Below are 27,720 nucleotides of genomic sequence, written 5' to 3'. Positions count from 1 at the left end.
TTGTCTCTGTGAGCAAACATGGTAGAGGCTGGCGTAGGTCCATTTTCCCCATTGCCTGTGTGTGTATGTAAGTGTAATGCTCATCCATCCCAAGCTGCGTTCCTTTTCTCTTTTCCTGTGCTTTTAAATGTGGCGGCCATTTTGTGTCGCCATTTTGTAGCTGGTGCCCACGGCGCTCTCTCGAAATCCCAAGCGGAGCTTTTGGTCCCAAAAGGTACCTGCACCAACCAGCACAGGATGCAACCAATCTAAATGTCGTAGGATAAGATTGCAGTTACGGGACCCAGTCTTCTATTTACACCAGGCCTGAAACACTTGCAACCCATTAAGCTAAGCATGGGCCTCTGGTGGCTTGCCAAGGCTCCAAAATGGCAAAAAGCAGGCTGGCAGGAAACAATAAATGGGGGTGGGGTGGGCTGCTTTACACTTGCCGGGTCACAAATCAGGTCTGATGGATAAGCTGTTTCTCCTAGAGAAACAGTGACAGTGGCGCTTAAGAGTAACAGCCTTGTTTTGATTTGGGCCACGTTCACACCATACATTTCAAAGCACTATTATACTACTTTAACACTCACAGATAATCCTGGCCACTGTACTTTGTTAAGGGTGCTGGGAAGTAAGGATGTTACCCAGCAATTTGAACATAACTGGGGCCTAGTCTCTATGGCTGGAACCCAACGAAGCATTTCCACTGGTAAAAGCACTTCAGGCTGCATGCTGGAACAGCCTCTCCCTCTTCTAAATATGCCCCCTAAATATGTTCTGGGGTTTCCTCACCAACTTTCCAGAGCAGATTTAGGGGACACAGGGTGGAGGAGAGGGACAGGAAATTCTGCCGAGCAGCCAAAAATGCTTTTGCTAGCAGAACTGTTTAGCTGGATAAGATAAAGGTAAGGGGACCCCTGACCATTAGGTCCGGTCGTGACCGACTCTGGGGTTGCGGCGCTCATCTCATTTTATTGGCCAAGGGAGCCGGCATACAGCTTCCAGGTCATGTGGCCAGCATGACTAAGCTGCTTCTGGCAAACCAGAGCAGCGCATGGAAACGCTGTTTACCTTCCCGCTGGAGCGGTACCTATTGATCTACTTGCACTTTAATACCTATTGATCTACTTGCACTTTGATACACACCCTCTATATAGGCAGCAGAAATAAATGGTGCAATGGACTATATACCATTTCAGACTTGCAGATGGGAAAACCCATGTTTTTTAGCTCTTCCTAACAGCTGACAAACAAACCCTTCCTTGCAAGCAGAAAATAAGCTCAATAGGGAGAGGGCCAGGATAGAATTTGTTACACTGCCGTGTCAATGTTCCACTTGAAGAGAGCTTCTACATGGAAGAATTTGCATCCCTCCTCCTGCAATCTGAAGCGTTAGCCTCACCTACCACCTCATTCTGCTACAGGTTGGGTCTGACTCTCTTGTAATGCCTTTAGGGTCTGGGTTCAAGACTGCCCAAAGACTCCCCCCCCCACAAAAAAAAACCCCAGCAGTGTACAGTCCAAGCAAATCATACAAGTCATTGGTGGCACACGACTCTGCTGCAACGGAAAACTCTCCAACGAAGTCTTCAGAACGGATGGCACAAGATTGCATATAAAGGTGGACACGTGACTTGGGGACCTGTTACAGTTTTTAGTTTTTAAGAGGGGGACACTTTCCTTCACAGGTTTTGACTTAGCCACTTGATGTAGCTGTCCCTGGTTTGGAATCCTGCGGAAAAATTGGTAGGCCAAACGGTGAAGATCATGCAGCCGTGAAAACAGTCTTCAAAGTGGTCGATAGTCACCGCAACACCTGCTTTCTCTAACCGTTTGGCATACATGAGTGCGTCATCTCTCAGAACATCTATCTCGCAAGTCAGGATATAAGTCTTTGGCTGGATGCGGAACACCTCCTTCTCAGCTAGCAAGGGAGCGGCACGGACATCTAGCAAGGCAGGTATGTCCCGGATTATTTCTGCCTTCCCCGTCGCGTGTGCGACAGGTTTGTAGTTCTTCCTGAACCTCGAAGGTAGGAGGAAAGTCCAGTCCAGGTGTTCTCTGAAGGCATTGGCCTCACTCACGTCAAGGGCGGTGTGGTTGTTGACCACCATAGAATGGGCAAAGTCGTAATTTCCGTTGACGTAGTCTAACCAGAACTTCACCATGACAAAACGGGGAAGGACAGGCGTGACTTCGTTCTGCTGGTACGAGGGGGTGTTGAAATCGAACGGCTGAAGGACTGGATAAATTAGAGCCTGCAGTTTAAATCTGGTGGTTACATTTTCCTCTTGAGTCATCTGCGGAAGCAAGGCAGACAAAACAGGACACGATTCAGATGTTGCATGCAATACTATCGCAATGTAACATATGTAAACACAATGAGAAATGGGTTGCTTTATTCTCTTTGATGCCCTCAAAAGTAAATTTCACTCTCATCAGAGAACAGAACATCAAGCCATCAAGACTGGTTTTTTTTGGTGGCGCAAGCTTTTGTGGAATAAATTGTACTCTGTGACAATCCTCCAACTGAACTCTTACAGACTGTACTTTTCCCATTCTGTTGCCATTTACTTCCCATGAGACGATGCAATCCCAGTCTATCTCGGTCCCACACATGGATGCAGTAAAGTATTTCCCATCTGGTTCCTGTGCAGTTTTTAGAAGATAATTCTGGTGACACCCCCAATCTGCACATCACCAAAAAACACAAGTGGAGTATTTACAAGGTGAACAGAGTGGTTACTATCTCCCCACCCCACATTTTAATTCTGTAAATCTGCTTAGAACAGCTTCAAAAGGGCAGCCATTTTGTCACAGATAGAGCATCCCTTTGTGTATCCAATTACACAGGAAGTGACATATCGCTGCTTCCTGCACCATTTTAAAAAGTGCTTTTACCTGGTGCAGAGGTGGTTTGATGAAACAAATGAAGAGCAGTTCATAGCAATATTCGACCTGGACTGAAATCCTCTTGAGATCCCTACCTCCAACCTTTACATTCTCTCCTCCTCTTATTCCTATGAGTATATACTGGCGACACACACATGATAATGGAAGCTCAAAGTCCATGTGTCTGACAAGAGTGAGGTGCCAAAGCTTATGACATAATAAAATGTGTTAATCTTTCAGACACGGGCGTTTTTCACTGCAGCAAACAAACATTGTTAACCCCCCCCCCCATAAAAGAGTGCGTATGCTGAGATGGAGCACAAATAAGACTTAATTGCCTCTTGTAAGCGATCTGGAAAGTCTCTAACACTCGACAGTCATGCAACCCAATCTAGCATTTGTTTACCCTGAAGTCAGTATCACCTTAGACAAGGCAAAACATTCACAGGATCTCCGCTCAAAGTATCCTCCTCTTATTTCAGTTATCAAAGCCCCTGTGAGGAGAGTTTGGCATCTTACTCAATCCACATGTAGAAACCTACCTACTAAGGTGTGGGTTAATTACTTGTTTATTGCCTTTCTACAACCTAAAACATTCTAAAACATCTTTAGACCCGGCCAATTTGGCCAACTATCGCCCAGTCTCAAATCTACCATTCTTGGGCAAGGTGATTGAGCGGGTGGTTGCTGAACAACTCCAAGCACGCCTGGAGGAAACGGACCATTTGGATCCCTTCCAATCGGGATTCAGGTCTCACCATGGGACTGAAACTGCCTTGGTCGCGCTGGTTGATGATCTCCGGCGGGCTAGGGACAAAGGTGAGAGCTGTTTCCTAGTTCTGCTGGATCTCTCAGCGGCCTTTGACACCATCGACCATAACATCCTTCTGGACCGTCTAGAGGGGCTGGGAGCTGGGGGCACTGTCATACAGTGGTTCCGCTCCTTCCTCCTGGGTCGTGTCCAGAAAGTGGTGGTGGGGGATGAGTGCTCAGACCCCTGGGCTCTCACTTGTGGGGTGCCTCAGGGTTCTGTCCTCTCCCCCATGCTTTTTAATATCTATATGAAGCCGCTGGGAGAGATCATCAGGGGGTTTGGACTGGGTGTTCATCAGTACGCAGATGACACCCAGCTCTACCTCTCCTTTAAATCAGAACCAGTGAGGGCGGTGAAGGTTCTGTGTGAGTGCCTGGAGGCGGTTGGAGGATGGATGGCGGCTAACAGACTGAGGTTGAATCCTGACAAGACAGAAGTACTGTTTTTGGGGGACAGGGAGCGGGTTGGTGTGGGGGATTCCCTGGTCTTGAATGGGGTAACTGTGCCCCTAAAGGACCAGGTGCGTAGCCTGGGAGTCATTTTGGACTCACAGCTGTCCATGGAGGCGCAGGTTAACTCTGTGTCCAGGGCAGCTGTCTACCAGCTCCACCTGGTACGCAGGCTAAGACCCTACCTGCCCGCGAACTGTCTCGCCAGAGTGGTGCATGCTCTAGTTATCTCACGCTTGGACTACTGCAACGCGCTCTACGTGGGGCTACCTTTGAAGGTGACCCGGAAACTGCAATTAATCCAGAATGCGGCAGCTAGACTGGTGACTGGGAGTGGCCGCCGGGACCATATAACACCGGTTCTGAGAGACCTGCATTGGCTCCCAGTACGTTTCCGAGCACGATTCAAAGTGTTGGTGCTGACCTTTAAAGCCCTAAACGGCCTCGGTCCTGTATACCTGAAGGAGCGTCTCCACCCCCATCATTCAGCCCGGACACTGAGATCCAGCGCCGAGGGCCTTCTGGCGGTTCCCTCATTGCGAGAAGTGAGGCTACAGGGAACCAGACAGAGGGCCTTCTCGGTAGTGGCGCCCGCCCTGTGGAACGCCCTCCCATTAGATGTCAAAGAGATAAATAATTACCTGATATTCAGAAGACATCTTAAGGCAGCCCTGTTCAGGGAAGTTTTTAATATGTAATGCTGTACTGTTTTTAACACTGATTGGGAGCCGCCCAGAGTGGCTGGGGAAACTCAGCCAGATGGGCGGGGTATAAATAATAAATTATTATTATTATTATTATAACCTTGGTAACCTCTTTCCCTGATGCGTTCTACATTTGTGCTGTGGCATCATCACACCTATTGCAATGATTTAATGGAACATTTAGTGCCCTGTCCTCCAAATGTTATAATAATAATAATAATAATAATAATAATAATAATAATAATAATAATAAATAATTATACCACGCCCTCCCCAGCCAACACCGGGCTCAGGGCAGCTAACATCAAATATATAATACATTAAAAACACAAAATCAAACAATTGGTTAAAATACAGTTGTGGGACTCCAACTCCCATCAGCCCCCATCCAGAATGGCCAGTGGCCAGGGATGCTGGGAGTTGGAGTTCAGCAACATCCAGAAGGCTACAGGTCCCCCATCCCTGATTTAGTGCTTGAGAAGAAGGCCTACACCCACACTTGTCAACAGAAAGCAGCAACAGCGTATAAGAAACTTCACTAACTAACCTCACTCAAGATGGGTGAAGTTGGAAGTCCTGCAGTTTACAGATTGTTTGTGTCAAAAGGAAGCACAGAAGTTAAGCAGCTTTATTATTCAAGAACTAACGTCAAGGACTCCCTCTCTCCATATGAACCTACCCGGACCCTGAGACCATCCTCTGAGGCCTTTCTTCATGAGCCTCCTCCTCAAGAAGTCAGGAGGGTGGCAACATGAGAACGGGCCTTCTCTGCAGTGGCTCCCCATTTGTGGCATGCTCTCCCCACGGAGACTTGCCTGGCGCCTTCATTACATACCTTTAGGCACCAGGTGTTTTTCATAGAAGTTTTATTGTTTATAGCCAATGGCCATCGCAATATGTTTTTCATATTGTAGTTTTCTGTTATGAACCACCTTGAGATCGACGGATGAAGGTCGGTACACAAATTTAACAAATAAGGCTTTAATTTAGACTCAGTTCTACTCTTCAAACACGTTCATGTCCCACTTTCCCATTAATTATTCCATTAGCTATTAACCTGGAAGTTGGCTTACAGTCCAAACCAATGACTGACGCCTGCTTAAACTTGCATCATATCCCATCTTCCCACACAATGATTTCCTGCTGGAAACAGGGGCGCAATTGGCTACTACTTTGGCAAGAAGAAGGGCGTTGGCAGTGGAAGATTTCACTGTGAACTGTAAATCAGGGATAGTCAATATGGTGCTCTAGGCAAACGTTACCAAATTTACCCCGGATTTACAAATCAGTCCCCATACAAAATCCATTGAAGTTTAAAAGTGTGTCCTCGGATTTTTTGATAAAAATCCGGTAATCTTACTCTAGGTGTTATAGGTCTGCAGGTCCCATCAACCCTAGACAGAATGACTAATGGTCAGGGCTGATGAGAGCTCTGGTCCAACTGGAGGCTGCCAGTTGGCTGCCCATGTCCTTCCTAAAGTATGGAGATCATGCTGGGACCATAACCCATGCTAGAGCCATGCTTTGCTTGTCCTGCTTCCAATCGCTGTTTTCTGTAGTCTGCGGTTACTTGGTGCCGCAAACTGCACATAGCTGTCAACTGTCCCTTATTTGGCAGGAAACTCCCTTATCCCAGCGCCGTGTCCCGCTGCTGTCCCTTATTGATGATGTCCCTTAAATTTCCTGGGTTTCAAAGGAAGCAGCTCCTCTCCCTCTCTCCCTGCCGGCCAGGGAGGAGGGAGGCTCCAATTGTGTTGCTTGGCTGCATTGCTCACCCAATAAGAACGACTGGGGGGTGGAGCTTGCATGCCTTGTGCCGATCAAATCGGCCACGTTGCCTGGGGACTTGCCTTTGCTCAGCACTTCCCAGTGGAAAGGTGACAGTTGTTTTCCTTGCTGCATCCCCTTTGCCGGGTTGCTGCGCTGTGGGAACCACCACTTGAGGCTTTGATTGGCTGCTGGCTGGGCTTTCTGCCTTTGGCTCAGAGGGGCTCAGAAGTTGAACATACCTGTGCTGGGAAAATCCCTTATTTGGGCTGCTGATCCCTTATTTTCGAGGCTGCTGGTCCCTTATTTTCAAATCTGTAAGTTGACATCTATGAAACTGCAGAAAACAGGGGTTGGCACTGGGACATTCTGCAGTGTGGCTCTACGCTGAGTAATGGTCTCCAGCATGTTCTCCACGCTTTAGGATCCCTACATAAGTCACTTGTGTTACCTCTTGGCATACGGCAGCAGCCAGGTTTCCTCCTGCGCTGTCGCCCGAAATGGCAACTCTGCTGGGATCCACGGAATATCGCGCGAGCACTTCGGGGAGCATAAAGTGCTTCGTAGCCTGGAGGACGTCATTGAACTGCACTGGAAAGTGGAAGTCTGGCACGAGCCGGTACCTGCAACGAAATAAGCAGTTACTGTTGGGAGCAGCGTTCTGGACTCAGTGCTTACACTGGGCGAGGCTAAGGCCTTGGCATGCCTTTGGACCGTATTCGAAATCTGCCATGGTCGAAAAGAACAGAAGAACACAGCCCTGCAATATCAGGCCCATGGACCGGCCAGTCCAGAATCCTGTTCTCACAAAACGCTGTACTTTTCCGTGTATAACACGCCCCCATGTATAAGACGCCCCCTATTTGGGGGGGAATAAAAAATAAGAAAATGCGGAAAGATTGCCCAGAGTTGTTGAGTTTTTTTAAATGGAGGATTGCACTCACCCGCCTGGCCGACGCTAACACTTGCACGCATTGCAACACAACAGCCTCCTAATGTCTCTAATATGAGAGCCAATTCATGCATGTTTCCATATCAATAAAAGCTCTCCTATTTGTTTGAACCAAAACACGCCAGAGTTTTATGAATTACCTGGTATGTGTGTGTTATTTTTTTCATCAGGAACATGGGAGGAGGGTGCATGCTACAGCCCTGACAAATATCACTCTGTGGCAGCTATAGACAGCAACAAAAGCCCAGCGGCCACGCTTAAAATTCCAGATGTAACATAGCTTCGGCTATGTTTGTTTTCTTACAAAAGTTGGCTCTTTATGTAAAAAGTTTGTCATTTGCACATAAGGCCACTAGAGGGCAGTTGGTGCCCTGAGCTGGATAAAAATAAACAGAATACTTTCCATTCTGAAAAAGTTATTGGTAATTTCTTATGAATGTGCTATGTATGTTTTATGCAAACTGCTTAGGGATTTTTTTTTATTAAGCTGTCGATAAACCTTGTTAAATAAAATAATAATAATCAAGAGTTTGGGTAAACAAAAAAACCCAACCATTTGCAGACATACATTTATAACTAACGATATGTGTGTATTTATATATTGTGTCTGAAAACAACAGTAAATATGGGGAGATAATGAATGAACCATCTGAGTGCAAAAGATCCTTGAGGGAGCAAATCAGGCAACTAGTTCTCCTTGTGGGGTTTCTTCAAGGAGAGAATCTCACATCATTATATAATGTTTAGCTGTTACTTTGCCACTGGATTCCACTGGGAGTGATGGCATCACAGAATAAATTAGAAAAGAGAGGGAGAGACCCCATTACTAGAATATTTATGTTTTTGCATAATCAATTACTGGGTTGTTGTTTTTTGGGGGGAAGAAGAATAACTGGGAAAAGGGGCATTTTAAAAAAAGTTAAGTAAACACTAGTACTTCAGCACTCTGTTCTGTTTACTATTATCCCAGAGCTTTAAAATTCAACATCTGCAATTGCTTCTAAAGACTTGCCGATCAGAAGGTTGGCAGTTCGAATCCCCGCGACGGGGTGAGCTCCCGTTGTTCGGTCCCAGCCCCTGCCCACCTAGCAGCTCGAAATCACGTCAAAGTGCAAGTAGATAAATAGGTACTGCTCCGGTGGGAAAGTAAACAGCATTTCCGTGCACTGCTCTGGTTCACCAGAAGCGGCTTAGTCATGCTGGCCACATGACCCAGAAGCTGTATGCCGGCTCCCTTGGCCAATAAAGCGAGATGAGCGCCCAACCCCAGAGCTGTCCGCGACTGGACCTAATGGTCAGGGGTACCTTTACCTTTTATGTTCTGCTATAATGCTTACATGACAGTTTCCTCTGATTCTCAGTTCTGCTCCCCCTCCCATAACATTCTGGACACTGCGAAAGAACCGGGGATCTCTTTTAAGCCCTCTTTAGGAGTTATTGACCCAAATTAAGTAAACACACAAGGGGAATAAACATACTAGCCCCACCTCTTGTTACCCCCTAGGTGTGCAGGACCTCCCCACAAAGTTTAAGACACCTGATTTTTCTAGGATTGTAAAGCACAAACAGAACACCCACAGGTATAGGATATTCCCCACTTCAGAAGATCGCCCTCCAATTCATGAATAGTTTTAGGAATGTCAACTGGGGGTGGAGCTTGTACACAATCGACATTTCCCACCTTGCTTGTTGACTTTACTTGAGAAGATAATGCATGAAGATAGGATATTGCTGCCCTGTTCTCCTGCAATGTAATAGCTTCTTGCCTATGGACTTCTAACAATTTGCGCCTGGCTTTATTATTATTATTATTATTATTATTATTATTATTATTATTATTATTATTATTTAAAATAAGCAACTTCCCTGAAGTATACACTAGGATTGTCACCCAATTATTAGAGAAGAGTCCATTGATCAAGTGCGTTGTGAACAGCCATCAGTTCTTCAAACAATTGCCTAGCAACAGTTTTGGAAAAAAGGCCTTCTTCCTTTGCATGTTGTAACTGATGCCATCACTGAAGAGGAGGCCCATCCTGTGTGTGAGAGAGAAGAGGAAATTCCTCCTTCAAAGACGCTGCATGTCACTTGCGGTTTTTGTAAGGCCTTAAAGGTAAAGCTACCCCTGCCCGTACGGGCCAGTCTTGACAGACTGTAGGGTTGTGTGCCCATCTCACTCAAGAGGCCGGGGGCCAGCACTGTCCGCAGACACTTCCGGGTCACGTGGCCAGCGTGACGAAGCTGCATCTGGCGAACCAGCGCAGCACACGGAAACGCCGTTTACCTTCCCACCAGTAAGAGGTCCCTATTTATCTACTTGCACCCGGGGGTGCTTTCGAACTGCTAGGTTGTCAGGCGCTGGGACCGAACGACGGGAGTGCACCCCGCCACAGGGATTCGAACCGCCGACCTTTCGATCAGCAAGCCCTAGGCGCTGAGGCTTTTACCCACAGTGCCACCCGCGTCCTTTGGCCTTTGGACATATAAAGGCCTTACACTTTTCCAATTAAATGGGGGCTGCCTCTTTTAATGCCTTGGAAATGGGTTTTAGTAGAACAATACATCCAATCAGGGCCGGATTTTACATTTGATGAGGTCCTAAGCTACTGAAGGCAATGGGGCCCTTTATATGTCCAGCTGTCCTTTGTCAACAACAAATTGTCGCTTTTGTGTGTGTTGAATATATGCTATATGGTAATTTGTGGACCTAATAGGTATCTCAAGCCATTTGCCCATGTTGCCATGCAACCAGTCCATGCAGAATGTAGGCACCCTATATATAGAAATGAGCAAACCAGTGATATTTTAGGGAGCAGGCTAGCAGGCAGGGCCCATTACTTACATCACAGGAGCCTACACACCACAAAACACTGTTGCTGTATGTAGGCTTTATTTTATTTGTTTTTTTTATCTTATATTTTGGAAATGTACATCATTTTATCCCTTTATTTTTTTGATGGGCCCCCAAGAGAGTGGGGCCCTAAGCTATAGCTTATACGTAAATCCGGCACTGCATCCAATCAATGGCCCGGTGTACATCTTTTTGGAATCTATAAGCTACAGCAGAACCTCTGTCGACCTGGACCCTTCCAGATGTTTGGGAATGCAGCTCTCATCAGCCCCAGGCAGCATGGTCAAAGGGCAGAGATGGTGGGAATTCAGGAACAGCTGGAGGGCACCAGGTCAGAAGGCTGAGCTACAATGCGAGGAACTTGCCCCTGCACGGGGGAAAACTGTTGCAACAACACAACAAGGAAGAGGTATCTGTATCCCTATCACCTAGGAAGATGTAAGGTCATTTGATCACAATCTGGACCAGTCCTGCCTGCTCTGCCTTGGCAGCTGCTCTTCACTGTCTCATCCCTGCTACCCAGAGTCCGTTTCCAAAATTTATTTGTTGTTGCGACCATCATGGTCATTTCAACCACTGCAACAAAGAAATATACATCTTATCCCTTCCATACGGAATGCACATAGATGCACCATTAAAAGACACCGTTAGCCAACTTATACATACCGTATTTTTCCGTGTATAAGATGATGTTTTTGTATTATAAAATAATGCTTAAAATTGTGGGTCGTCTTATACATGGATAGTGCAGAGGGGGGACGGGCGATTGTCTGCAGCCACGAGCTGGAGATTGTCAGCGATGATTGGGCGGTTGATTGGTGGCTGCAGCCATGTCTGCTGTTGATTGGCTGCTGCTGCGTCAATTGGCCGGGTGATTGGAGGCTGTGGAAAGGCCTGCTGTTGATTGGCTCCCGCAGCGGCAATAGAGCGGGTGATTGGTGGCTTTGGCGGCTCATGCGATTGGCAGTGTCGGTAAGGCGGGTGAGTGATTTTTGGCAATTCTCCCCCCCCCAAGCTCAACAACTCTGGGCAATCCCCCCCCCCATTTTCTTAATTTGGAGTCCCCAAAAATACGGGCCAACTTATACACGGGGGCATGTTATACATGGAGAAATATGGTACATATATATCTTTTAAAATGCGAACCAAATGCATGATTTTCTTTATTTCATTGATCATCAGATTACTACACCAATGTCTGCTTCTCTGGGTATGCTATGCTGGGGATTAAACACAGGACCATTTGCAGACATCTTGTATTTTATACCACGTGCTTTTTATACCTGTAAAGCACTGACAATCCAGGTGAATTAATGTGGTCCTTCACTCGGGCTGCAATCCCAGACACACTTAACCTGAATGGCAGCATGCCCCACAGTGGCACTTAGCTTCTGAGTAGAAACGTTCATAATAACACAGAGCCAACATATTATGTTTGGAAGAGCATCTGACTCGGCCATGAGTGATCGCCAATGATGAATGATTTGTGTTTGGAAACCAGGAGACAGCAAGGCTGGTTCCTGCGTCGGATTCCTCACTAAAAACTATAAGCGTGAATGCATGTGTAATTGCAATGTTATCCTAAATGCAGAGGTGGCTTCCCAGGTAGGGCAACGTGGCTGTGCTGGTTTCCTGAAAGGTGTTTCACCGTTGTTTAATTGGGGCAGGTGGTGGCACAGTCAAAACTCAATGGCAGGATTGCTGGATTGGCTTTGCTGGTATATTTTTTGGGGGGGCAGTAACAGCAACCCACCTGCCAGGAAGCTAGAACTCCTCTCCACCTGTCAACATCATCAACACGAGCAACTACTGTGTTTTGCTAGTCTTAACCACAAAGCCTTTCCAAACCATCCAAATTGCATTGAAACCCAAGATGTACTACAATGAATTGAAGAAAATGTTCCGTCTAACATTTGTTAAAAAACCTGAAGCATTTCTGTTAGGGATTTGGCAGGGAAAGACCTGACAAAGAAGTTGAAAAATATCTTCATGTATGCGACAACAGCGGCGAGAGTCTTACTAGCACAAGGATGGAAGACTGAGGAAATCCCGACTAAAGAATTATGGCTAGAGAAACTGATGGACTATGCAGAACTGGGAAAACTGACACATAAACGACGGGACAAGGAGAACTGTGACTTTAAAGAGGAATGGGAACCTTTTTACAAAGTATCTAAAGATGCAACAAAGTGAATTGGACTCCTTGGCAGGCTTTGAATAAACACTCACAAACTTTGTACTGATAATAATCACTTAGATAAATTAAGGACTTATACAATTCTGTAACATGCAGAGAATAGTATTTATAGAGAAACCAGAGACTGGAACTGAGGGAAGTCGGGGGGCAGGGTTGTTTTATGGGAGAGAGGAAATGGGGGGGGGGGGGAATTAAGGATGATATGTTTTAAGATAATATGTTTTGTTGAATTACCTAATAAATTTTTTTAAAAAAGAAAAGACACCCAAGATGTACCAGCTCATCCCATGCTTGCTGTACTCACTCGATTGAAACGACTACAGCGTCCAGAGATTCAGCCATAATTGAACAAAGATTGTTATAGTAACCTCCTCCTGGAATCAGAGAAACAACTAGTTATTTCATGAGGCGTGTCCAAACCACCCTTTATGCAATGGTCATAGGGCAGATTGCAAATTAAGAATATACTAAACACCTAAGGTGTTAAAACTAATCAACACTTAGGACAATTACAGGGCTATCACATATATCTAGTTTTAATCCTTTAAATCAGCAGCAGGGACTTCTGTATGTTGCTTGGCAACCCCACCTCTAGCCAGTATGACCAATGGTCAGAGAGGAATGCTGTTTGCACTTATAACCTTGAGATAGTGGACTACTGCAATACACTCTACGTGGGGCTACCTTTGAAGGTGACCTGGAGATTACAACTGATCCAGAACGTGGCAGCTAGACTGGTGATTGGGAGCGGCCGCCGAGACCATATAAGACCGGTCCTGAGAGACCTGCATTGGCTCCCAGTACATTTCCAAGCACAAGTCAAAGTGTTGGTGCTGACCTGTAAAGCCCTAAACGGCCTCAGCCCAGTATATCTGAAGGAGCATCTCCACCCCCATCGTTCTGCCCGGACACTGAGGTCCAGTTCCAAGGGCCTTCTGGCAGTTCCTTCCCTACGAGAAGTGGGGTTGCGGGGGAACCAGGCAGAGGGCCTTCTCGGTAGTGGCGCCCACCCTGAGGAATGCCCTCCCATTGGATGTCAAGGGAAAAAACAACCACCTGACTTTTAGAAGACACCTGAAGGCAGCCATTTAGGGAAGTTTTTAATGACTGATGTCTTAATGGATTTTTAATCTTTTCTTGGAAGCCGCCAAGATGGGCAGGATATATATACCGTATTTTTCGCTCTATAAGACGCACCAGACCACAAGACGCACCTAGTTTTTGGAGGAGGAAAACAAGAAAAAAAAAAATTCTGAATCTCAGAAGCCAGAACAGCAAGAGGGATCGCTGCACAGTGAAAGCAGCAATCCCTCTTGCTGTTCTGGCTTCTGTGATAGCTGCGCAGCCTGCATTCGCTCCATAAGATGCACACACATTTCCCCTTACTTTTTAGGAGGGAAAAAGTGAGTCTTATCGAGCAAAAAATACGGTATATTATATGTAATTATTATTATTATATTATTATTGCCACGAGGCTGCTTTCTCTGCAACTTAGGACTCTTTGCATCTATTGGTTCCACCTTACATCAATCACTCAGAAGTCCTCAGGGAAACTGCTGTTAACTTATCCAGAGACCACAAAACAGGTGTGTGGAAGGATGCAGTGGAACGAGCACACGGCAGCTGCCCAGAAGACATACTTGCACTTGCCAGGGCCCATCCTCCTCCGTGGATGTAGACCACACTGCGCCTTAGCTTTGCCCCTCCTTCCGCCAGTGGCTCGTACACTCTGACCTCCACGCCGTCAAACTGAGTATCTGTTATCTTCACTCCTTCCGAGGACTGTGGATTCAGCTGGTCGAAGGCACCAATCAAGAAGTTCAGGGCTCTCAGGTGATGGCCAAGTCCCAGGAAATGAACCAGATTGCACTAGAAGGAGAAGAACGAGAAACGAAGCTGAAAAGGGGGGGGGGGGTACGGTGTTTGAAAGAAGGAGGGAAGCAGGAACCCCTGTAAACATTAACTTTGCCAAAGAACATGCCTTGACGTGTGAACCTTTCTACCTGTTCTAAAGTAGTAGGATTGCTAAAGTATTAGAAGCTCAAATGACCCTCTTTGGCTGGCGGATTTGCTTCCTCCATCAACACAAAGGCTGCAATCCTAGTCTTGCTTTCCTGGGAGTTAAGTCCCATTGAAACTTAATTGTGAGCTGATCGTATAGGATTGCATGGTTAATGTTTCCTGCCTCGGCATGAGATCAGGTTACCAATGCCTGTAAAGCCAGGAAAGGGAACCTGCGACCTTCCAGCTGTCCCTGAACTACAACTCCCAGTCTCTTGCTATCAGCCCAGCTGGCTCCATCAATGTCTGGAGGGCCAAAGATTCCTCCCATCTCTGCTCTAAAGCAGGGGTAGCAAACCTGCAGCCCAAAGTGCTAAAACAATAAAATGATACAAGGAAGGCCTGAGAGCAAAAATATGGCAGAGTGCCTGAATGTTTTGTTGTTGACTTTTAAAGTAGGCATGTCAAAGGAACAGAGAAGTGAACCTTTAGCAGGGATTTTGTAACGCGTCAGTGACGAATCAATTGCAAAACTTTTTTTTTTTTTTTGAAGTACTCCTCCAACCACAACTAAGGGTCATAAAAGGTAAAAGGCAAAGGGCCACTGGATGGTTAAAGGTACCCCTGCCCGTACGGGCCAGTCTTGCCAAACTCTAGGGTTGTGCGCTCATCTCACTCTATAGGCCGGGAGCCAGCGCTGTCCGCAGACACTTCCGGGTCACGTGGCCAGCGTGACAAGCTGCATCTGGCGAGCCAGCGCAGCACACGGAACGCCGTTTACCTTCCCGCTGGTAAGCGGTCCCTATTTATCTACTTGCACCCGGGGGTGCTTTCGAACTGCTAGGTTGGCAGGCGCTGGGACCGAACGACGGGAGCACACCAGGCCGCGGGGATTCGAACCGCCGACCATGCGATCGGCAAGTCCTAGGCACTGAGGTTTTACCCACAGCGCCACCCGCGTCCCTTCACTGGATGGTTAAGTCCAGTCAAAGGCAACTATGGGGTTGCGGCGCTCCTCTCTGGGAGCCTGCAGGCTTGCAGTCCTGTGGAGCTTTCTTTTTGCTTAGTGTGATGTCTGCACCATGCCAAGGGCTCACTCTCCTGACAACTTTCCCAGGAGGCTGCACAAGAGAGTGTCCTGATGGATCGTGTCCTATAAGTGCAAACTTTAAGGAGCTTACGCATAAGGAGTTTCGTTAATATATTTCAAAAAGAAAAACTGCACTTGCTACTTTGTACAATCCAAACAACCTAGAATTAGGGCTGGGTGATATCTGGTTTTCAACATTGCTATATATCGCCAGCTAAACATCACAGTATACTGATATATCACAATGTCTGAAATAAGGATGAGGAGTTATGTAGAGACACTGGCTGGCTTCATGGTTTTCCTCACATTGTGATTTTTGCCTAGCACACACAGAGAGATTCACAATAAAGTGGTACCTCAGGTTACATACGCTTCAGGTTACATACGCTTCAGGTTACAGACTCCGCTAACCCAGAAATAGTGCTTCAGGTTAAGAACTTTGCTTCAGGATGAGAACAGAAATCGTGCTCTGGTGGCGCGGCAGCAGCAGGAGGCCCCATTAGCTAAAGTAGTGCTTCAGGTTGAGTACAGTTTCAGGTTAAGAACGGACCTCTGGAAAGAATTAAGTACTTAACCTGAGGTACCACTGTAAATTGCCTGGTCAAATTTTATTGAAACCAATATGATATGGACTTGAAACCAGTTTAGGGTGATATATCGCCCAGCCCTAACATACATCATGATTTATGATATATTGTCAGGTCAAAAACTATGAAACAGATATCACAATATGGACTTCAAACCTGTTGCATTATGTTGCTCTTCCATATGGCAAAACCTGCTAATAACTGAAACAGTAGTTCTGCAGAGCTCGACTCCTTTCCCTGTTGCCTTTGGACAGTGCCAGATGGTTTTATATTTCTTTAAATGCAGCCCCTGAACTTTCACCTATTTCTGAATGGGCTTGCAGCCTGCTCCCCTTTGTCCCAATACTTTCTCCCTTTGGGGTTCGACTGAGGGCAGAGATTACCCAGCTCTGCTGACTGTCTAGCCATACAAATTATGCAAAAGGTTGTGTGTGTTTTTTATATTCATCCGAAAGCAAGAAATATATCATATGATAAAACTGCCCTTTCACCCAGTAATCTAAGGGTTTGCTGTTTTAACAACAGAAGTGGTGATAATTCCAAAGTCTTATCTTGGGGTGTTTGGGGGAGGAGGTTTGGAAACCTTCCAAATGAGATATTCAAGACAGGGCTGGGCGATAATATCAATATATTGTCCAAAATAACCTGCCTCTGTCCCCGCTCACCAGCGGCATGCAGCCCTGGAAGGAAGTGTGATCTAATGTTGATCTAATGTGTAGAACAACCTTCAGCGGGAGGAAAGCAAAGGAAATAAGAGCAAGCAGTATGTGAGCACAGTATCTGGATCCCGACCCCTCAGTGAGACAGTTACATCAACTGGGAGCGACTCTCCAGGGTTTCAGACAGAGCTTCTTTCCAGCCCTACTTGGAAATGGCAAAGGTTGAATCTGGAACCTTTTGCATGCAAGGCTTGCGCTCTTTCCACCGATCCCCAGATGTTCTCCTAATGGACTTAACCCCTCTTCCATCACGCTCCATTATAGCAAATGCAAGACATAATTTGCCTGAGCCAAAAGCAAGGTGATCCACGTGCTCCCAAGCCCCTGCCGCACCAGCTTATCCCAGAACAAAGCAGATTACGGCTGCTACCTCCCTAAACAAAGACGACGCAGCTTATTGTTGTAGATCTCATCAGGCTCAAGGTGTCCCAGGAAGGAATTAAGTTGCAGGTACAGAACAAATTTCAGGTGCCCTTGCAAAGTCGCTGCAGCGAAAAGGACTTTGGGGGTCCTCAGCCAGACTTCTCTTGCTGGTTGGTCTCAGACAATTGCCTTGTGTGGTCAGAGACCTAGGAAGGCAATGCAGCTAAGAATTTGCATGCTGCGATCCGTATAATTCTAGGACCAAAGAGGCGAGCCAGATGAGGTCAGGATAGGTCAATAAATTCTGACCCAGGATAGGTCAGAACCATGCCCTGATTCTGAGCTTCCTGCATGGGGTGGGGGACGACTCTCATCGGCCGTAGTTGAAGTCCCAATGCTGATTCAGCGCACCCTTGGTCTAATTCAGTGAGGGACTACAACTCCCATCATGCCCAACCACTGGTCCTGGTAGCTAGAGATGATGGGAGTTGTAGTCCAACAAAAACTGGAGACTCATGTTTGATAAACACAGAATTATGGTATGTATTTTTTGTGCTTTTATACTGAAAGCCACTCTGTGATCTTTGGATGAAGGGTAGTATAGAAAAGAAAGAAAGAAAGAAAGAAAGAAAGAAAGAAAGAAAGAAAGAAAGAGCAAAGCCTAAGAAAAAAGGCCTAACCAGTGTTTCTCAACCTTGGGTCCCCAGATGTTGTTGAACTACAACTCCCATCATCCCTGAGCTCTGGCCTTGCTAGCTAGGGATGATGGGAGTTGTAGGCCAAAAACATCTGGGGACCCAAGGTTGAGAAAGGCTGGCTAAGCCCTGTTGTACTGGTTTTCTATATCCAGCGAGCTTTCAACACAGGAGTCCATTCTAAAATGTGACTCCTGCCCCTGCAGGCCAAAGTGGAGCAGTCCATTCTGCTGCCTCATTCTGTGATATTTATAGGCCAGACCTAAGTAATTTGTAGTGCAACAAAAGCATGCTTCATGGGAGGGCATTTATGCATGCATGCACCTCCACCAAGTCAGAGCATTTGCCAATGCAGCTCAGTATATCCTGCACTGACTGGCAGCAGTTTCCAACAGAAGTCTCTCTAGTCCTACTTGGAGAGACTGTGGACTGAAACGGGGATCTTTTGTATCCCTCTACCGCTGAGCTATGGCCCTTCCCCTAGGTCCAGGTGTGGGGAACCTTTGGCCCTCCAGATCTTACTGAACTAGAACTCCCATCATCCCTGGTGATTGACCAGGCTTGGTGGGCTTAGGGGGACTGTAATTCGGCAACATCTGGAAGGTCACACTTTCTCTACCCCTGCCCTAGTTCTTTCTTACTGCAGAAGAGTAAGCAAATGACAGTGTACATACCTGATAAACAAAGCATAGTTATAGTAACTAATAAGAGGACTAGAGAAATTCATGGGAGGTTAACTCTATTAATGGCTATTAATGCATGGAAGCAGTGCCTATAACAAAATATTGAAATTAGGAGTGATCCTATTCAGTAACCAGACTCACACTTTTTCATGACACCCCATTTCATTCCTCCCCCTTTCCATTGTCCTTTCTTTCTCCCAACCAGTGTTCAAAACCCTCATTGTTCTAGGCACATTTTGCAACAGGGGATTTCATTAGCATGAGCAGATTCTGAGCTCTGGGTGCCTAAGATTTCACATTAAAGCTGCAGAGTGGAAGGAAAGGAAGGCCTTTTTCTGCCTCCCCACTTCCACTCTTGAAGACTGGAGAAGAGACCCTCTGAAGAATATTAGGGGGGTGGGCAGGGGAAGGACTAGACCAGGTGAAAAACGAACATTTTTAGCTGCAGTTCATTCATTTTCAGATTTGTATCCTTGTTATTAAAAAAATGTGCCTAGGTAAAGGACCCCTGGATGGTTAAGTCCAGTCAAAGGCAACTATGGAGTGCGGTGCTCATCTCACTTTTCCAGATGAGGGAGCCGGCATTTGTCCACAGACAGCTTTCTGGGTCATGTGGCGAGCATGACTAAACCGCTTCTGGCACAACAGAGCACTGTGTTGGAAGCCAGAGGGCACAGAAATGCCATTTACCTTCCCGCTGCAGTAGTACCTACTTATCTACTTGCACTGGTGTGCTTTCGGATTGCTAGGTTGGCAGAAGCTGGGACAGAGCAACGGGAGCTCACTCCGTCACAGGGATTCGAACCGCCAACTTTCCGATTGGCAAGCCAAGAGGTTTAGCCCACAGAGCCACCCGCTCCTCCTCTGTGCCTTGACATTCCGTTGCTGCGCCCATAACCTAAGGTGCCATTTAGCTCCTAGCTTTCACATCTCAGTTTCTAACACTGCTCCCAACCGTTTTCCATGTCTACTGAGCATGCCAGTCCTTGCTGGAAAGTCTCTCGGGTTCCCCCCTCCCCAAATCGTATTTATTTATTCATTTAAATTTATATTCCTCGCTTCCTCCCTTGGCAGTCTCCCGCCCCCCAGCCTGAAGAAATCTCCTCCTTGGGCATGGGTGTTGCCATTTTGGCTACATAATGATCCACACTCACCCCAGAACTTCAGAAATGGAGGGAATAATTGCACAAGGTGCAGCCACGCTCTGCACAGCCTGCATGCCGTATGAATGGGTTTTTTCGTATTATTTTATGCCATTGAGAAGGCTAGTCAAGCAGCCAGGGTTACCTGTTTGCCCTCACCAAAGGAATGAAAGCACTTCAGGAAACAATTCTGCCTTTCAGGTTTACAAACCAGTTCTGCTCCTGCAACAATGTTTAAGGGTGGGACGGGGTAAGGGAAGGTGTCGAATGCACCCTTCAACATTGCTTATTTCAATAGTTTACAAATTTTTGGGTTTTTTTCATGAAACTGTCCTGGCGAGCAACCTCTCTGTCTAGCAGAGGATTCTGAAAGCCCAGTGGTGCAGTTCTGTGATGTTAGGCTATGCGCTTTATAGTCTTACGGGCTGCAGGTCTTGTTTCAATGGTAATGCATATTGCTAACTACTTGAAGCCAGTTTACTTAAAAGGATCAACTTACCTCATATATGCCTAATTGACCACTTCACTTTGCAGAACTGGCACTTTTACAAGTGCCACAAAATGTTTATTCTGCAATTCCAAGGCACTGATCCATCAGTGTGGCAGCTCCTTTGATATTAAACAAGTTCCTTTGCTGTACTATCTTCAGCACCTGCAAAAGACCTTTTTTCTTTAGGCAAGTCTCCCCAGATACGTAAAGTTGACGTGTATTTTAAAATCTTACTTTATTAACTGCTGGTTTTATTTTGGTTTTGTGTTTTGTTTTGGTCCAGCTTGTTTTAACTTTGGGCTTTTATCAATAATTTCATGTAAACCACTTAGAGGTTTTTACAATTAAGCGATCTACAAATTCCATTAAATAAATAAAATGAATATGGCAAGGCTGCATTGTAGGGCTTGTGTGTGTGTGTGTGTGTGTGTGTGTGTGTGTGCATGCCCTATTGCTAAGTGGAACCCTGAAGTTAAGTCTTGGCCTGATTGTGCCATGGGGAAAGTTTGCTAGAAAATACATTGATTTCACACAAGACAATGCATCACATAAACAGAGTGTGTGACCTTTTAAAACACACACAACCATGCTAATCTTGGGCACTTATGGCCCTCTACAAGCTGTGAGAGACTCCAATTCCCATCAGTCCTTGCCAGAACAGCTGTTGGCCTTGAGTGGTGAGGCCACAGGTTCCCCCTTCCTGTTGTATGAGCAGGAAGTCTAGTTCTGGTGGAGAAAGCAGCCTGTTTCAGAGCTCTTATGCCATCTTTGCACCAAGGGATCTCTGATCAGCTTCCAGAACCACCCACCCCAAGCATTCCCTGGAGCACAGCTTAAAAACTACAAAGGGATCAGACAAAAAGTTGATTTGCATTCCAAGGGCGCATATTTTAAATGTGAACACCACCAACTGACATCCTTTTTTCAAGCGGACCAGGCGAGATGCAAAATGTGTTTGCTATCTGTCAAAGGGTTTCATTGCTTTGTCTTGGATTTCTGGGTCACCTGGGAGCTTGGGCTAGGCAGCAGCGCAGGGAAATATTTCAAATAGACAAATAAATGGCAATGCCATATGGAAGGAAGGCCTCTCAAACCAACATAGTTTATTAGAGTACGTCTGGAAGCAAAAGATGCTTCAGATGGGGAAACCAGGTGATAAGGAAGATCTACAGATGCTGCCCTAGGGACGCTGGTGGCGCTGTGGGTTAAACCACAGAGCCTAGGACTTGCCGATCAGAAGGTCAGTGGTTCGAATCCCCGCGACGGGGTGAGCTCCCGTTGCTCGGTCACTGCTCCTGCCAACCTAGCAGTTCAAAAGCACATCAAAGTGCAAGTAGACAAATAGGTACCGCTCCGGCGGGAACGTAAACGGCGTTTCTGTGTGCTGCTCTGGTTCGCCAGAAGCAGCTTAGTCATGCTGCCCACATGACCCAGAAGCTGTACGCTGGCTCCCTCGGCCTATAGAGCGAGATGAGCACCGCATACCCAGAGTCGGTCACGACTGGACCTAATGGTCAGGGGTCCCTTTACCTTTACCATTACAGAAGCTGCCCTAGGTGTATACTCTGCTTCAGGGCTGTCTTAAGCATATGCGGCATCGGAGTGCAAAGATCCCCCCTGGCGCCCCCCCAGTTGCCCAGTCCCAGGCGCGCAGGAGGGCAGAGCCGGCCAGCTGCCTCAGTGTCTCTCTGGCTTGGTTGCCCCTGAACTCACAGCACAGAGCCGCCCACAGCAGAAGAGCCCACCTTGGTGATCCGACCGACTGGCGAGCTCTTCCCTGGACTCAACTCTCGGGCCCCAGACTCTTGGCCTGGTGCCCCTGACAGCCTGGCGCCCCACACCCCTAGCGCCTATGGGTAAGACGGCCCTGCTCTGCATACACCCTGAAGCTGAAGTATGTAGGGTGGACACAAGAGAGGGGGCATTTCTGGCACTGTCCTGTTACCCCTGCAATTGTAGAATATCCACCCCAAAGAGGCCTGCATAGCACTTGCGTAAATGTATTTTCCAGCGTCAGACAAACGCCTCTTCCTTATCTCAAGCTTTTCACATTTTTAAAGAAGATGCTGGCTGGGACTGATAGGAATTGCAGCTCAAAAACCTGGAGGACATCGGATTGGAGAAGGCTGGGCGATATGATAGTGCCAATTAGGTGTTTTGAGCTCTTTGCAATTTGGGCATGGGTTTTAAAAATATTTTTAATACATGCTTTTTATTGCACAGAGACTCCTGGCTATGAGGCAACTCAGGAATACAACGAAGAATTTTTTTTGCAGCTGAACAAGGCAAGACGCCTTGAATCCCCTTTAGAAAATGCACATGCATGTCAGAAACGGTCCCCCATTCCTAACAATCAGGAGGTCATTTCTAAACAATGCCCATCCTAGAGGAACTACAGCAGGGATGGGGCCCCCTTTGCCCACCCCAGATGTTCTTAAGATTCAAATTCCCACTTGACTGTGAAGCTCCCCGGGTGACCTTGGGCCAGGCGCCAACTCTCAGTCTAACCTACCTCGCAGGGTTGTTGTTGAGGATAAGATGGAGAAGGGGAGAACAACTACACCACCTAAAGCCCCTTGAAGGAAAGACTGGATATTTAAAAAATGTAAGAAAAATAAAGCACATATTGTCTACACTGACTGGCAGCTGCTCTCCAGGGTTTCAGGCAGGGAGCATGTCCCAGCCCTACCAGAAGCTGCCTGGGATTGAACCCGGGACCTTTAGAAGCTCTCAAGGCCTTCCTCTCCCGAGGGCCACAAGTTCTGCTGCCCTGGGTTACATGAAAGAAGACTGGGGTGGGTTAACGCTTTTCTTTTGTTTGTTTCCTTATGTATTTTGCGTTCACGTTTTGCATTTTCACGCTGTGCACCGCCCTGTGATCCTCGGAGCAAGGGCGGTCTACAAATGTAATAAATATTAACAGTTCAGAGCAGCGCCTCCAATGCCCTTCCCACGAGTCACGAGCCGCAGTGGATCGGAAAAGGGCGCCTGGGGCGGGACGGCGAGAGGGAAGGCTGGAAAAGCGGAACGCACCAAGCGCGATCTCCTGCGTCAGGCGAGAAAGCCCGGTTTGCCCAGCGCTGAAACGGCGGCTTTGCTGTATTTTAAAGGCTGAACGTCCCCCGCGGTTCCCTTCTCGCCAACCTGGTGCAAAAGTGGGGGGGGGGGAGGAAGCGCCCACCACCCCCATTTTTTAAAAAAAGAGATACGCTGAAACGTCGCCGGCGAAGGAGGAAAGAAACGGAAGGAAAGCGCCGATTTCTCCATTACGCACAGCAAACACACGCCTAGGTGCGCGCCCCGCGGCTCTCACTGCAGCACCGCGGCGCGAGCTTAGCATCGCCGCCAACATCCGCTTGAGAGATGCTTTCAAGCCGCCCCCCAAAAGAGGCAGAAGATCCCCGCCTATCTAGACCCTGAAGCGGTTATTTCTGCTTCAAGCGATCGCGGAGATCCGACGGGGACGATCGCCAATGCGCTCCGCGCGGCGCCTGCCGTTATCTTCCTAGCCCAAGGTGGTGGTGGGGGAGAGAGATCTGGAAGGGGTACAGAGGGGTTTAGCTTGGGAAGAAAGGAGGTGCCGGGGGGTTCCCCCGCCTTACCGATTGCTGAGCCACCCTGAACGAAGCATCCAGCAGCATCAGCCGCCACGGCTCCGAGACAGTGCTGGGCAACGGCAAGTAGACATAATAGGCAGTCAGAGCCAGCAGCCCAGCCAAGAGCACCGCGGCGGACTTCATGGTGACCGGCGGCGGGGATGCTCGAGCGCGCAGCCTCGCCTCTCCGGCTCCTTTCGCGAAGGGGTGAGTTTTTTGCGGCAAAGTTTGCTCGCAGCGCCCATTCAAGGGTTTCATAACCTTCACAAGCCAATCAGAGGGGAGAGCCAGCAGAGGAAGTCCAGGCTCTTCCGTCCCCTGCGAGCCCTCGTGTCCTTGCGATTGTTTTCATTTGGGGCGCTGCTGGCGCCGAGCCGCGCGCAGAGACACCTAGGGGCCGAGCGCAAGCGGTGCAAGGAAAGGAGAGGAAAACCATCCTTTATTCTGACTCGCCCAAGTCAAAAAGCAGAGACATCACCTTGCCAACAAAGGTCCTGATAGTTAAAGCTATGGTTTTCCCAGTAGTGATGTATGGAAGTGAGAGCTGGACCATAAAGAAGGCTGCGCCGAAGAATTGATGCTTTTGAATTATCGTGCTGGAGGAGACTCTTGAGAGTCCCATGGACTGCAAGAAGATCAAACCTATCCATTCTGAAGGAAATCAGCCCTGAGTGCTCACTGGAAGGACAGATCCTGAAGCTGAGGCTCCAATGCTTTGGCCACCTCATGAGAAGAGAAGACTCCCTGGAAAAGACCCTTATGTTGGGAAAGATGGAGGGCACAAGGAGAAGGGGACGACAGAGGACGAGATGGTTGGACAGTGTTCTCGAAGCTACCAGCATGAGTTTGACCAAACTGCGGGAGGCAGTGGAAGACAGGAGTGCCTGGCGTGCTCCGGTCCATGGGGTCACGAAGAGTCGGACATGACTAAACGACTAAACAACAACATTCTGACTCGCCCAGAATTAAGGTCCCAGGGAAACAACGAAGTCTGTGCTCGCACAAAGGACATAGCAAGAAGAACCTTGCTGGATCAGGGCCCATTCATTACCCTTCCAGTCTGGCATCCTGTTCTCCCATGGGAAGCCTGCACCCTGGATGATGCCTCTGACAGGAATGGAAGCATTGTGGCTTTTGGCCATTGATCATCTTGCCCTCCATGAATTTGTCTAATCCTGTCTTAAAGTCAGTGCTTTTTTTTTTCTGGGGGTACTCAATGGTACGCAGTACCAGCACCATTTTTCCCCTAGAAGAAAAGCACTGCTTTAAGCCATCCAAGTTGGTGAACAGCACAGCCTCCTGGGGAGGGAACAGGGGTGCCAACTCAATAAAATATTCAATAAAATCACACATGACAGGGCACACACACCATCTGAATGGCAATCCCCATCAACTGGGGGGGGGACCCCTCAAGTGTTTTACTGGTGGGCTGAAGGGACCTCTGCCCCTAGGAATTGGCTCCTATGGGGTGGGAGTTCCATGGTTCCAACAATGCAGTGCTTAATAATAATAATAATAATAATAAATTTTATTTATACCCCGCCCTCCCCAGCCAGAGCCAGGCTCAGGCCAGCTAACATCAATAAAATTTCAGTAAAAACATAACAAGAAAAAGGGGGGGGGGGAAACAGGTTAAAATGCAATTTAAAATGCAGCCTCATTTTAAAAGTCAAAACCATAAGGGGAGGGAAACATAGGGGTCAGACTGAGTCCAAACCAAAGGCCAGGTGGAACAGCTCTGTCTTGCAGGCCCTGCGGAAAGATGTCAAGTCCCACAGAGCCCTAGTCTCTTGTGACAGAGCTTGTATAAATGCTTACTCTTGTCTATCCTGAATCTTCTGGCATTTGGTTTCATTTGGGTCAGTGTTATGAGAGGGGTGGGGGGAGCTTTTCCCCCTTTCTTCATGCCCTGACTAATTTTATAAACTTTTATCATGCTGCCGCTTACTCGCCTTTTCTCAAAACTTGAAAGCTCCCAGTGTGGGAACTGAGTTACTCCATCCATTTGGTCATTTTGATTGACATTCACTGCGTTCCCAGTGTTGGGGGTTTTAATTGCATATTCACCTTCCATCCAAAATGCAAATGTATCCTATGCTCAGTTGTTAAATGCTATCATTTGATGTGCTCTTTCTCAAACAAACGTCACACCCTGGGATGCCCTTCCTAGCTTGGCTCCAAGCAAAGTGTGAACACCTTTGCATGGGGTAAAAAATATTCCCAAACCCTGGTATGTACATGAACAGAAATGACTCTGGTGCTAATTAAGCCATGTGCATGTGAACAGCTGGCGAAAACACTCTGAAACACAATGGAAATGACGGAGAATTCAGAAGTTTCTACAAACACCCAGCTATCCATCCCCCAAGCATGTTCACAGTTCAAGGAATACTTCAGTCGGACAAAAGTCCTGCATTTGGCTTCTGGGCCAGAGGCCGCCTTTAACTTCTCAGAACTGCGTTCAGAACTGGGCCTGAGGTCACCCAGAATTCCCCAGCACTCCAGTTACCAATAACTCTTCAGAACTGTGTGGCAAAGTGACAAAGTATTGGGCAAGCTTCCAGCCTCTGGAGCTCTTCATCAGGCTTGATTGGTGGTTCCCAAAGTGGGTGATAGGGCCCTTGGGGGTGGGAATTACCTGGTATTGCTGAGAGGCAAGGAGGCCACGAGAGGTCCAGAAGGTGTCAACATGAGAACGGAGGCTCCCCGTTTGTGGAATGCCCTCCCCAGGAAAGTTCATCTGGCACCTTCATTATGCACCTTTAGGTGCCAGGCGAAAATGATAATAATTTGTTGTCGTTTAGTCGTGTCCAACTCTTCGTGACCCCATGGACCAGGCACTCCTGTCTTCCACTCCCTCCCGCAGTTTGGTCAAACTCATGCTGGTAGCTTCGAGAACACTGTCCAACCATCTCGTCCTCTGTCGTCCCCTTCTCCTTGTGCCCTCAATCTTTCTCAACTTCAGGGTCTTTTCCAGGGAGTCCTCTTCTCATGAGGTGGCCAAAGTATTGGAGCCTCAGCTTCAGGATCTGTCCTTCCAGTGAGCACTCAGGGCAGATTTCCTTCAGAATGGATCAGTTTGATCTTCTTGCAGTCCATGGGACTCTCAAGAGTCTCCTCCAGCACCATAATTCAAAAGCATAAATTCTTCGGTGATCAGCCTTCTTTATGATCCAGCTCTCACTTCCTTACATCACTACTGGGAGAACCATGGTTTTTACTATACGGACCTTTGTTGGCAAGGTGATGCCTCTACTTTTTAAGCTGCTGTCTAGGTTTGTCATTGCTTTTCTCCCAAGAAGCAGACGTCTTTTAATTTCGTGGCTGCTGTCACCATCTGCAGTGATTAATAATAATAATAATAATAATAATAATAATAATAATAATAATATATTATTTATACCCTGCCCATCTGGCTGAGTTTCCCCAGCCACTCTGGGTGGCTTCCAATCGAGTGTTAAAAATAATACAGCATTAAATATTAAAAACTTCCCTAAACAGGGCTGCCTGCAGATGTCTTTTAAAGAGAAGATAGCTGCTTATTTCCTTCACATCTGAAGGGAGGGCATTCCACAGTGCAGGTGCCACTACCGAAAAGGCCCTCTGTCTGGTTCCTTGTAACCTCGCTTCTCACAGTGAGGGAAGTGCCAGAAGGCCCTCGGCGCTGGATCTCAGTGTCTGGGCTGAACGATGGGGGTGGAGATGCTCCTTCAGGTATACAGGACCGAGGCCGTTTAAGGCTT

The 27,720-nt window shown here is 47.3% G+C and overlaps 1 protein-coding gene across 1 annotated transcript; it reads right to left on the bottom strand.

Annotated features, from left to right (window-relative positions):
• Positions 1–1,178: 1,178 nt before the first annotated feature.
• Positions 1,179–24,308, bottom strand: NCEH1 (neutral cholesterol ester hydrolase 1). The gene is made up of 5 exons (XM_028731582.2): positions 23,984–24,308; positions 14,252–14,480; positions 12,916–12,985; positions 7,063–7,234; positions 1,179–2,285 (listed from the first exon to the last, which is right to left on the bottom strand). Exons 1-5 carry the CDS (start codon positions 24,233–24,235, stop codon positions 1,668–1,670), a joined length of 1,341 nt encoding a protein of 446 aa, XP_028587415.2. The 5' UTR covers positions 24,236–24,308; the 3' UTR covers positions 1,179–1,667.
• Positions 24,309–27,720: the final 3,412 nt, after the last annotated feature.

This window comes from Podarcis muralis, chromosome 6 (genome assembly GCF_964188315.1).
Source record: "Podarcis muralis chromosome 6, rPodMur119.hap1.1, whole genome shotgun sequence".
Classification (NCBI taxonomy): Eukaryota; Metazoa; Chordata; class Lepidosauria; order Squamata; family Lacertidae; genus Podarcis; species Podarcis muralis.
Note: the sequence above shows the minus strand (reverse complement) of the source record. Positions and strands in the feature narration are given on the sequence as shown.